At 36.5% G+C, this 11,990-nt stretch overlaps 1 protein-coding gene and 1 pseudogene across 1 annotated transcript; both read left to right on the top strand.

The window, feature by feature from the left end:
- The first annotated feature begins 8,034 nt into the window (after positions 1 to 8,034).
- On the top strand, positions 8,035 to 8,608 carry LOC149218554 (uncharacterized). Its single transcript, XM_089386584.1, has 3 exons — positions 8,035 to 8,142; positions 8,315 to 8,437; positions 8,528 to 8,608. The coding sequence occupies exons 1-3, from the start codon at positions 8,071 to 8,073 to the stop codon at positions 8,606 to 8,608; spliced, it is 276 nt and encodes a 91-aa protein (XP_089242710.1). The 5' UTR covers positions 8,035 to 8,070.
- Positions 8,609 to 9,919: 1,311 nt separating this feature from the next.
- LOC149218553 (protein EXORDIUM-like 2 pseudogene) lies at positions 9,920 to 10,990 on the top strand (annotated as a pseudogene).
- The last annotated feature ends 1,000 nt before the right edge of the window (positions 10,991 to 11,990 follow it).

Raw genomic sequence — 11,990 nt, 5'->3', positions numbered from 1 at the left:
TTTATGGAAACAATTCAAAAGCTACATGGAAACCCAAAGATTATTGTAAGTGACAGAGATCCCATTTTCACTGGAAATTTTTGGACATAATTATTTTCTTGTCTTGGTACTCAGTTAGCTCATAGCTCATCTTATCATCCTCAATCTGATGGGCAAACTGAGATAGTAAATAAATGTTTGGAAGGATATCTTCGTTGCTTTGTATCTGATAAACAGACATAATGGGTCAAATGGTTGCGTCTGGCTGAATGGTGGTATAACACTTCCTTCCATACAGTAACAAAAATGACCCCATTTATGGCACTTTATGGGTATCAACCACCATCCATCACATCATATTTAAGAGAAAATTCTAAGGTTCAGGCAGTGGAACATCACATCGAACATCAACAACAAGTCCTCCAACTCTTAAAGGATAACCTCGTGTTGGCACAAAATAGAATGAAACAACAGGCAGATCAACATCGCAGTGAAAGAAGTTTTGATGTAGGTGATTGGGTATTCCTACGGCTACAACCATATAAGAAAATGTCCCTAAAGCAAGCTAAGAAGGATAATAAATTATCACCAAAGTATTATGGTCTGTACAAGGTGTTGCAAAAGATTGGTACTATGGCATGCAAATTGGAGCTTCCTGCAGCTTCTCGATTGCACCCAGTTTTCCATGTTTCATGTTTAAAGAAGGTTATAGGCGAAAAGCTCCCAGTGCAAACAATATTGCCAGAACTTGATGAGGAAGGAAAAATTATATTGGAACCGGAAGCAGTAACAGAAACAAGAACTCGACAGCTACGAAATCGAGCAATTTCAGAGTATCTTATCAAGTGGAAGAACTTATCCGCTGAAGATTCCACATGGGAGGATGAGAATTTTATGCAGAAGTATCCAGAACTACTCAAGCGTTGAGGACAACACCTTTTTGAAGGAGAGGGGCATGTTGGGTCCCTATAATACTAGTGATTACCCCATTACTATTGTAGTTATACCCCTTATTTATATTGTTGTGCCCCTATTACCCCCATGTTGTTATTTCTGTGCCCCATAGAATCCCTCTATTGTTATTTTTGTGGCTTTATATTATTATTGTTAGGTCAGCTGGATTATATTGTGACTCCTTAGACTCCTATATATAGAAAGGAGGTTTTGTCATTTGTATCATCAAAGAATTGTTCATTTATGTAATGTAAAGGAGGTTGCCCCCTCGAAGAGGCTGAATTCTAAGGCGTTGATCTATCTTTTCTATCTTTTCTTGAGCTGGTTTCATAACAATTTTCCCTTCCTCGATTTGATGGATGCTGAAATAAACTTCCAGTTTCTACAACTAGTGGTTCATCTTCAGAGTGTCGATATTGCCATGGTACAATTTGATATCGATTTTTTATTCCATTTTAAATAGGGATTGATTCACGACACTCGAACTGGGTTGATATTTTCTATGTTCTTTCTTCGGTTGGTTCGCTGTGTCTTCTCAATCTCCTGATCCCCCTTCTGAATTTTCCTCTACATTCAAACCCCCATATTCTCCAAATATCCCCAAATTATTGCTTAGGGCCACCATGAGGAGGGTTACATTATGGTTTGTATCTTAGACTTGTTGTTTGAGTTGTGAAAACCTCACCTCTATAGATCACAAGGTTCGTTGATAGATTCATCGGCCATGGTTAGGATTTTACGATTTTTGGCCCCGCTGACCTAGATCCCTTGCAAATATACAGAAATACCTAAAGAATCCTACTCTGATACCAAATGATCCGTAAACTATCATGGATATTCCACTAGACAGTTCATCACAACAAATCTGATAATATTATATTAAAAATTTGAGATTCTACACTATTACAATTTTATTCAAATTTAAGGTCTGTAGATTTAACTATAATTAGTGTATGCATGCGAATGGAAATTATGTAGAAAAGTAGAGAATGACAAAATAAGCTCTCTCACACACATAAGACACAAAATATGCTTTATGGGAAACCCTTTCTGGAGAAAAACCAACTACAAGTTGAGGCCGCTTCACTCTCTTTCTCTTTCTGTATATATGGTTGCAGGTACAAAGAAGTAATGTCAGTGGCACATGGGCTATTACAATACACATATCATTTCTATGTGCTCTACCTCCTATCTCTCAAAAGAATGGAATGCCTCTTCCTCCTAGTGGACTGGTTATAATACAACCCGATAACCTAGTAGTGGTTACTTTTGACTACATAAAATCTTAAATAGAGTTACAATATAGAATATTATAAAGTTTTTTATATCATAATCATGTGGCTAGTCCCTTTCCATGAATAATGGGGGTTGACACGACATCCTCTCGAACTATAGGTGTGAAAATAGGAAGTTCAACTTCTGAATGGCATAACTTTTGCATATGGACTCCGATTGACACAATTCTTATGTCGTTGGAAAGATATTTGCATGTAAAATAACATGGAATGATGAATCTTTAGAGTGACAAAGATTTACCCCCAAAAAATATCGTTTGATGCCTCAAAATTCTCCTGAAAGGTTTTAGACCCTGTTTTGCCAAACTGGGTCCTGCCAGTAAAAATGGTCACGTGAGTTGATTCCTCCACATTTTTCACTCCAAATGCATCGATATGGATGAAAAAAAATATAATGATCCAATATGGATCATTAAAGGGGAAATTAACCAACACATATCCATCTTAGATTTCATATTTAGATACACCAACCTAGATACATCTTAACTCTGGATCTACCAAGCATTGAGAGGGACAAATCTCTTTTCACTCTAAAACAGGTTTGCTCCTCAAGAGATTTTATCCCTCTCAGAATTTAGTGTATCCAGAGTTAAGATGGATCTTATGATATCTAGTTTGTATGAGAAATATAAATAATTAAGATGAATTGTTAAGGGTAAAAGAGGTTTTAAATAAAATTCATTTTACTAACACGCCGCTAACATAAGCTCTTTTGGGTCGAATGGTAACTGTTAACACACCACCATTTTCTTGTTTGAAATAATAATAACCATCAATTAAACTATGTGACCCCTTAGATTTCTTCGAATCCACATGGTGGGTGGGAAATTTGGGAATCTCTTCCTCTAGAAATCATTCTATTTTATTAAAAATGTCAAGAGAAATATGCTTGTTATAGTTGTTTATGAATTGTTATGATTTATTAAAAGACTAATTTCTATTTATGTCATGCAGGAGAAATAATAAACCAAGAAGGATTTAATTCTAGAAGATTAGAAAGGAATAATTATTCCATTAAATTACGTGAAACTCTTAATGTAATTAATGTTAATATTAGGGTTATTATTTAAAGAAGCTATAGAAACTGAATAAGAAATTGACTCCCACAAGGATACAAATAATGTAAATGATCATTAGAAGGGGGGGTGGGGATAACCTTTGGAGAAGGAAACTTATGCTACTATGGTTCCTACACACATGCTATGTGAACCAGATTCAAGAAATCTGTAACATTTTATGCAATTTGGTGATTAATATTTATTTTCTCTAATTATTTTAGTCTCGTGTTTTACATTATGGCACATATAATAATTCAAATAAACTAACACGATGAAATGATAAATTGTTCTTATACTATTTAATTTGACAATTTTCTCTCTAAATATCTATATTATTTGAAGTGCCCAAGTTATGATGTTGCTTTGATTGATTGCACGTTGAATTTGGAATGCATGAAATTGATAAATTTATTGTACCCTTCATAAGAAACATTATTATGTGTTTATTTCATTATGTGCTTATTTATTTATTTTATGTTCTTATCTTGGTGTCCATAAGGGTTTGATGGCTGACATGATCACCATCATTTCTTTACAACTATAACTTGAATAATTTACCTTCAGGTATATACTATCTTGGGTTTTTTATTCAATATACTTATCTAAATCATGTAGATAGAATTATAACAATACCTAATATTGAGATTATTTATTTACGCTTATTAGGGTAAATATGATTTATTACCAACAATTACATTTTTTCACTTTTACATATTCTTTATTTTCTTTGCTTTATTATGTCTTTTTTATGTATTAGTTTTATATTATTTTTTATGATTTACATAAGTTCCATTTAATAGAAAAACTTAACCACTCATTCTTTTAAAAACACTCTCATATCACTAATATACCCCTATATATATTTGCTTATTTGAATACATTTTGAGAATAGAATTATGGAATACATCTTGAGGTGAAGGGAGGCAAACCCTTTTAACCTGGAGTGAGAGGATTCATATCCTCAGTGAATGTCCTCTCATATTACTCTTTGTTGCTAGAACAATTTGGGAACCAATCAGGTTATCTTACTACTTATTAGTGCAATGCATATGTTGTGTTCTAGATGAATATCTGGTTAGAGCTTATGGACACTTAGTCAATGCCTAATGTGATGATCCATGAGTTTATGAATACTTATATATTATTGTAATTGAGAATTGTAATAAGTTGTACCAACCTAAGTTTTATTGTTTTAACATGGTCTATAGTCTTTTGGCTAACCATATAAATTCACATATCTCCTTGTTGATGACTGAAGAAATCCAAATTAATTGAAGAGACTAACTAGAACCTATAATAGACCTCAAAGATAGACTTCCTTGCATCTATCATCTTGCAAAATGTTAAATTTGGGTGATTTAACCTATGGTACCATGCCTTTTCTGTGTTTGGGACCTGGTGTATATTAAGTCCCATAGACACCTCAACATTCATTCTAGAAAATGCACAATGTCGTTGAGAGCCCATGTCTAGGCCTTGTCCATTGTCCTCATAAATTTTGCATTTGGTCTAATTCCCCCAATCCTTAAGAAATTCCTCGAAGTTACTTTTTTTTCTTGTCTCTTCATATGTTGGAGTATTCCCATGTTTCGAGGAATCTAAGCTTCGAAGGGGGTAAACAATAACACAACTGTATGCGAGAGAACTAAATTGTGTGCCTTGGAAAAAGAGAAAATGGGACCCACACCATAGATGACATGGGAACACCACATAGGACCATGTAGGCATGATGTGGTAGTGTCATTGTGGAGGTGCCATGGGTCCGGGGGTCTAGGAGTGTAGCAAAGTTACAATGTTAAGCCAAATTTCCCATTAAGTGGATATAATGCGAAAAGGTTATAAAATTATTAAGGGGAGGTCTCGATGGGCCCTGCTACCAAGTTGACATGGAGGTGGGAACGTGGACCCTTGCTACCAACCACTTCTCATCACTCACCACTGAACTACTTGATAATGTATTCCTGTGTTGATGGCCAAAAAATACCTCATTAACATTTAGGGAGACCTCCCGGTCAGAGCCCCAAGTTAGACTCTTTTTCGTTTAGTATGGTGGTTCTGACTAGTTCTATTAGGTCCAGTCATCCCCTCACCCTTCTTGTTGACTTGTGATGTATCTAATTTACAATCAACCAGAAGAGGAAATCAAACTTACCTTCTTTCTGTGCACATGCAAGAAAGCAATACTTAAGCTGAAACAAGGGCTCAGCGAAGCCACGTCTAAGGTTTCTCCTACGTAAGGAGACTTCTAATTATTATTTTTTTAAATGAAAATGCAAATTAATCTAGAATGCAAGCAACAAAATTAAATCTATTATATTCTATCTCAATTAAGACAAGATATAGATCTTACCCAAATCAAGAGCAAAGTGATTAAATGACTAAAGAATTAACATGTTCTTTGCAATGAATATTAGACTGTTGAAGAAGTTCTAACAAGTGATATATTTTGCAATACATGCCCTGTTTTAGAGATTTAAAACCATGAAAGATAAACTATTAAATGCAGAAATAGTTCATACATCTAATGAAATTTAAAACGATATAATATGACAAATTTACGAGTAAATAGTTATTCAAAATTGTGATTAATCATAAGAGAAAATTGGAAATAAATAACAAATCTCTAAAAACATTATATCAAATAGCTGATCTAGAGGACAATCATTTTCATATTTGACATAAGTGTAAAACATGAAACAATTTATACAAATTTTCCATTAAAAATATTAAATATGCATTTAAAAAAATAAAAGTATTTGTGTACAAATTAAACTTGAAACTTATGCTTTGTTCTTTAAATTGTATTCTCAACAATATTTCCCAAAACTATGAGCTCTGCCAATAAAGAAAAGAGATGCAATAATACAAGCTTGACCTCATAGAGAAGGACCAAATTTCTAAAAGAAATCCCCAATCACTCAAATATGAGTATTCTTATCCACCTACAAATAAAATTATCCTTACAAAAGTGTTAAGAGTCTCAAAATTGTAGAAAAGAGGAACTCCCTCATTCTCAAAACAATTATTTATAATTTACAAAAATCTGCTAAAAGAAGAGCCATTGGAAGTACTTCAACTTCATCCTCTTTTGGTGTTACAAATCCTCCTTTTCCTTCTCCACTGGTGCAATCATATTGATCAAAATCATTTGCTTCATCTCCTTGCAACAACTCCCTGCCAAAAATCCATTCCAAAATGAAAATTCAAACCAATCAAAATCAAGAAAAACCTAGATTTCTAAATTGTGAAAACAAATTAACGAATTCAAAACTAATTTGACAAATAAATAAAACCAAATTTGTGCTTCATATTGCTTCCTATGGAGATAATCTCTGGCCAAAATTAATATTCAAAATCAATTTGCAACAACAAGCCATTTTGGGCAAACTAAAATTCTCCAAAACAAATTCTCAAATTCATTTTTAGTTGCAAATTCGTAGCTCCAACTTCTACTAATTTTTTGGCATACTAAATTTCAGATTTCTTTGAGTTAATTTTTCTAGAGTGTCCTACATGATTATAGCTTTCCAATGAGCCATTCTAGCCTCATTTGGCTAAGCAAAACTCTGAATAGAACTCTCTAAAATGTGTGTCAAAAATGTCAAAGCCCCGGAAAATTCACTATATTGAGCTTTTATAAAAATTCTGATTTTATTAAAGTTTTATTATTTAAATATCAAAAAAATATTTTAATAAAAAAAGTTTAAATAAGAAAATTAACCTAATTGATATTTAAAATCTAATTAAATATATTAAATTAGAAAATACACGAAACATACTTGAAATAAAATAAAACAAATTATATAAAATATAAAAGCTAAATCAAACCTAAAAATATGGTATAAAATTCATTACGCCGTAAGGCATTCCCTCTGAGATCAAATCCCCTCTCTGCCTACTTGTCATCTTGTAAGCCACAGGATTATAGGTTAGACGATTGCAACAATTTCAGCCGTTGATTGTTGATTCAAAAGGGTTGCCCAAACGGTTTGGGCGTTTCATTTGGCATCTGTAATGCCGGCCAGCATGGCACCCCTCTGTCCATTGCTGTCACCACCTCCTTCTGCGTAACCGCGTCCTCGCTTCCACAACCCCCCGTACTTAAACCTCATCCCTTTACTCTGCTCTTCAATCTCACAACCGTATTTTCTTCCCTACCAGTAACTTCTTTCTTGATTGTAGCTTCTTTCTTCATTGTTTGATTCCATTGGATCTCTTCTGATCGATCCATAGTGATAGTGAAGGTTGCAGGGTATTTTATCAGCTTGCCTTCAAATGGCTGCTTGTGGTTCGCGGCTTCGACTGACTGTGATCCTGCAAATGGGCGTGTTTTGTATGGCGGTATTGTGGGCATCCGCCGCTGCTGGTGGTGGACAGTCCAGGAAACTTGCTGCGTTGGTGGAAGAGCCATCTGTTGTTTTGACTTACCATGATGGTCCTCTGCTCTCTGCCAGTGGGGTGATTCCTCTCCATCTGATTTGGTATGGGCAGTTCACCCCTGTTCAATGCTCCATTGTGGGGGATTTTGTACAGAGCGCGCCTCATTGTCTGCTAATGGTATTCTTTAATGTCTCCGTTGTTATCTCTATGCATGGGTGCCACGACTTCAAGTTTGGGCTACATTTTTTGAAAGTAGTATCACATAGAAGACACATATTTCTATCTCACTCGCTCCGCTCCCTCATTATATATAAGGGACTCTACTACTCATTCTTCTCAATGCAAATGATCGCATTACATTACTTGTATTAGTGTTGAAGAAATCGATCGATCTATTAACAAAGATGGCGGAGCAGTGCAAGCAATATGGGCAGGAGAAGGCTGAACAAGCCCAGCAAACAACTCAAGTAGTTTTTGTGTTTAGTGGTCATATTTCAACTCCTTTGATTTATTTTTGAAAGGACTGTTTTTTTAAGGGCTAGAGTGTATCAGTTACTATTGATGTTATTGCTGCTGGTGATGGTATTTTATATTCGTTATTGATGTTATTGCTGCTGGTGATGGTATTTTATATTTTGCATCATGAAGGGGATGAAGGATATGACTGAGGAGAAGGCTTCTCAAGGGACTGATGCGACCAAGGGAATGGGTCAGTCCATCATGGGAAAAACCCAAGAGGGCAAAGAACAAACTAGCTCTTTCTTCCAACAGGTTGTTTTTTATTTCATGATTCAATAGGTAATTATTAATTGAATATGAAAGTGTATTGGATTTAATTGAGTTTGGATGATGTTAATGCAGGCGGTGGACAAGGCGAAGGGTACTACGCAGAGCTTCATGGACGCTGTAAAGAGCCCCTTGGGTGGTGAACAAAACAAATGATGACGACTGTGGTGCGGTGCTATGCTATGGCGTTATGTTGAGAAGGCAGATTGTAATAATTCTCCCATTTTTTTGTGGATAATAAATATTTGATGCACTATTTGGTAATAATTCCAAACAAATGTATTGGAATCTGAGAATCTGGCTATGAGATTCCGAATATTTGAGGCTCAGAAGTTTCGCAATTATGGAATGTCTCCCCTTTCTTTTGCATTAAGGAGCTATATATTTAATATTTCAATTATGGAATGTCTGCCCTTTCTTTTGCATTAAGGAGCTATATATTTAATAGGGGAATTATGCAGATTTTGCTTTAATGTATTTGTGGAGCTATATATTTAATATGGGAATTATGCAGATTTTTCTTTAACGTATTTGTGGAGCTATATATTTAATAGGGGAATTATGCAGATTTTTCTTTAATGTATTTGTGGAGCTATATATTTAATAGGGAAATTATGCAGATTTTGCTTATTGCAATTGTGGTTTTGGTTTTTGCAGTACTCTTCTATTTTCAAAAATAATTTCATAAATATTATATTTATATTTATATTTATATGTAATATGGGAATTATTTAATAGGGGAATTATGCAGATTTTGCTTATTGCAATTGTGGTTTTGGTTTTTGCAGTATTCTTCTATTTTAAAAAATAATTTCATAAATATTATATTTATATTTATAATATTTATATTTATATTTATATTTATATTTATATTTATATGTCATATGGGAATTATTTTCAAAAATAATTTCATAAATATTATATTTATATTTATATTTATATATTTATATTTATATTTATATGTCATATGGGAATTATGCAGATTTCCAGATCAGATTTTTATGCCGTAAGGCGTTCCCTCTGAGATCAACTCCCCTCTCTGCCTATTTGTCATCTTATAAGCCACAGGATTATAGATCCCCTCTCTGCCTACTTGTCATCTTGTAAGGCATAGGATTATATGTTAGACGATTGCAACAATTTCAGCGGTTGATTGTTGATTCAAAAGGGTTGCCCAAACGGTTTGGGTGTTTCATTTGGCATCTGTAATGCCAGCCAGCATGGCACCCCTCTGTCCATTGCTGTCACCACCTCCTTCTGCGTAACCGCGTCCTCGCTTCCACAACCCCCTACTTAAACCTCATCCCTTTACTCTGCTCTTCAATCTCACAACTGTATTTTCTTCCCTACCAGTAACTTCTTTCTTGATTGTAGCTTCTTTCTTCATTGTTTGATTCCTTTGGATCTCTTCTAATCGATCCATAGTGATAGTGAAGGTTGCAGGGTATTTTATCAGCTTGCCTTCAAATGGCTGCTTGTGGTTCGTGGCTTCGAGTGACTGTGATCCTGCAAATGGGCGTGTTTTGTATGGCGGTATTGTGGGCATCCGCCGCTGCTGGTGGTGGACAGATCAGGAAACTTGCTGCGTTGGTGGAAGAGCCATCTATTGTTTTGACTTACCATGATGGTCCTCTGGTCTCTGCCAGTGGGGTGATTCCTCTCCATCTGATTTGGTATGGGCAGTTCAGCCCTGTTCAACGCTCCATTGTGGGGGATTTTGTACAATCTCTTGGGGCAAAGACGTCAGAGGGAAAAGCAAATCAGCCCTCCGCCTCCACTTGGTGGAAGACCACACACAAGTATGAAGGCACCCCCTCTAACAAGGCCGCCACATCCACATCCACATCCACATCCAGTGTTGTGATGCTTGGAAAGCAGAAGGTGGACCAACAATACTCCCTCAGCAAGTCACTCAAGAGGGCTGACATTGCTGCTCTGGTTGAAGCTGCCCTCAAGTCAGGGGCTCTGCCTCCTCGGAAATCACCTGGAAATGCCAATGCTGTGTACTTGGTTCTCACCTCCGAGGATGTCACTGTGGAGGGTTTCTGCATGAGCTCCTGCGGATTCCATGCCACTCTCAATCTCAATAGTACAGGAAGCCGAATGTTGCAGGGGAAGGAGGCTGCCGAGAAGCATGATGAGCAGCTTCCAATTCCATACGCGTGGGTTGGGAATTCTGCGAGTCAGTGCCCTGGACAGTGCGCGTGGCCATTTCATCAGCCCATGTACGGACCCCAGACTCCTCCCCTGGTGGCACCAAATGGAGACGTGGGCATTGATGGCATGATCATGAACATGGCCACCGTTCTGGCAGGAACAACCACCAATCCATTCAATACCAGCTACTTCCAAGGGGATGCCGCTGCACCTTTAGAGGCCGTCTCTGCCTGCTCCAGAATATATGGAAAGGGGGCTTACCCGGGCTTCCCTGGGGAGCTTCTAATGGATAAAATAAGTGGGGCGAGCTACAATGCCCGCGGAGTTAATGGACGGGCATTTCTGCTACCGGCTATGTGGGATCCCACTACCAAATCTTGACAACCTTTGGTATAATCATTTTTGTAATTGTAATTGCACGCCTACATTTAGGCGTAGGAAGAAGGGGCATCCACCATGCCTGTAGATGCGTCCCGTCCTGTATATGCATTCTTTTATTCTTTTCAAAATATATTATAACACATTCTTTCAATCTGTTTCACTTAAAATTTTCCCACTACCTATTTTGTCAATTTGTTTGTTTCATAGAAAAAATGGGAGTTGTCTACCAAAATTTCAATCTGTTTCACATAAAATCTTCCCGGTATCTACTGTTTCATTTTCCGCATACTTTCTTTCAGCAAGGCAAAAACACAGCTATCTTTCAGTGAAATACACAGCTACCTTTTTTACGGGAAGAAAAGAACACAACTATCTTTTAGGAATCGGAGAAGGGGCATCGGCTATGCCTGTAGATGCGTCCTGCCCTGTATATGCAGTCTTTTTTCTTTTGAAAAACAGGATAGCACATCCATTCAATCATATTTTTTTCCCATAATTACGCCGTAAGGCGTTCCCTCTGAGATCATTACCCCGTCAGGCAATCCCTCTGAGATCAACTCCCCTTTCTGCCTACTTGTGATCTTGTAAGCCACAGGATTATATGTTAGACGATTGCAACAATTTCAGCCCTTGATTGTTGATTCAAAAGGGTTGCCCAAACGGTTTGAGCGTTTCATTTGGCATCAAATAGTTTCATCTTCTCGAAATATCAGGTGTTTGAAATAGGCGTACAGGATACGAGGCGTACTGTGTTTTGAAAAATTTTCTCCGTCAATTATTTTCTCTGAGTCTGAGTACTTTGAATTCTCAAGGAAAGGGTTTTACTGGTGCTTTACGAGATTCGAACCTGTGGCCTCACGTGTTGCTTCTATTGATTATTTGTGAACGAAGTAGCTCTTTCAACAGATTAAATTTACAGGTTTTCTGAGCAAAGATTTGGAAGGTCTGCTGTGCACATTTTTGCTCGACGTTCAGCTAAATCCGTTTACTTGGGATCATG

This window comes from Pinus tabuliformis, chromosome Q (assembly GCF_031772625.1).
Source record: "Pinus tabuliformis cultivar Carrire ecotype Pingquan chromosome Q, CPIR1, whole genome shotgun sequence".
Taxonomy (NCBI): Eukaryota; Viridiplantae; Streptophyta; class Pinopsida; order Pinales; family Pinaceae; genus Pinus; species Pinus tabuliformis.
The sequence above is the reverse complement of the archived record's forward strand: the minus strand, read 5'-3'. Positions and strand labels throughout refer to the sequence as shown.

Coding starts and splice junctions, on each gene's coding strand:
- LOC149218554 (XM_089386584.1), top strand. CDS start 8,071: ATGGCGGAGCAGTGCAAGCAATATGGGCAGGAGAAGGCTGAACAAGCC. Junction 8,143..8,314: donor AAACAACTCAAGTAGTTTTT/GTGTTTAGTGGT, acceptor TGCATCATGAAG/GGGATGAAGGATATGACTGA. Junction 8,438..8,527: donor CTAGCTCTTTCTTCCAACAG/GTTGTTTTTTAT, acceptor ATGTTAATGCAG/GCGGTGGACAAGGCGAAGGG.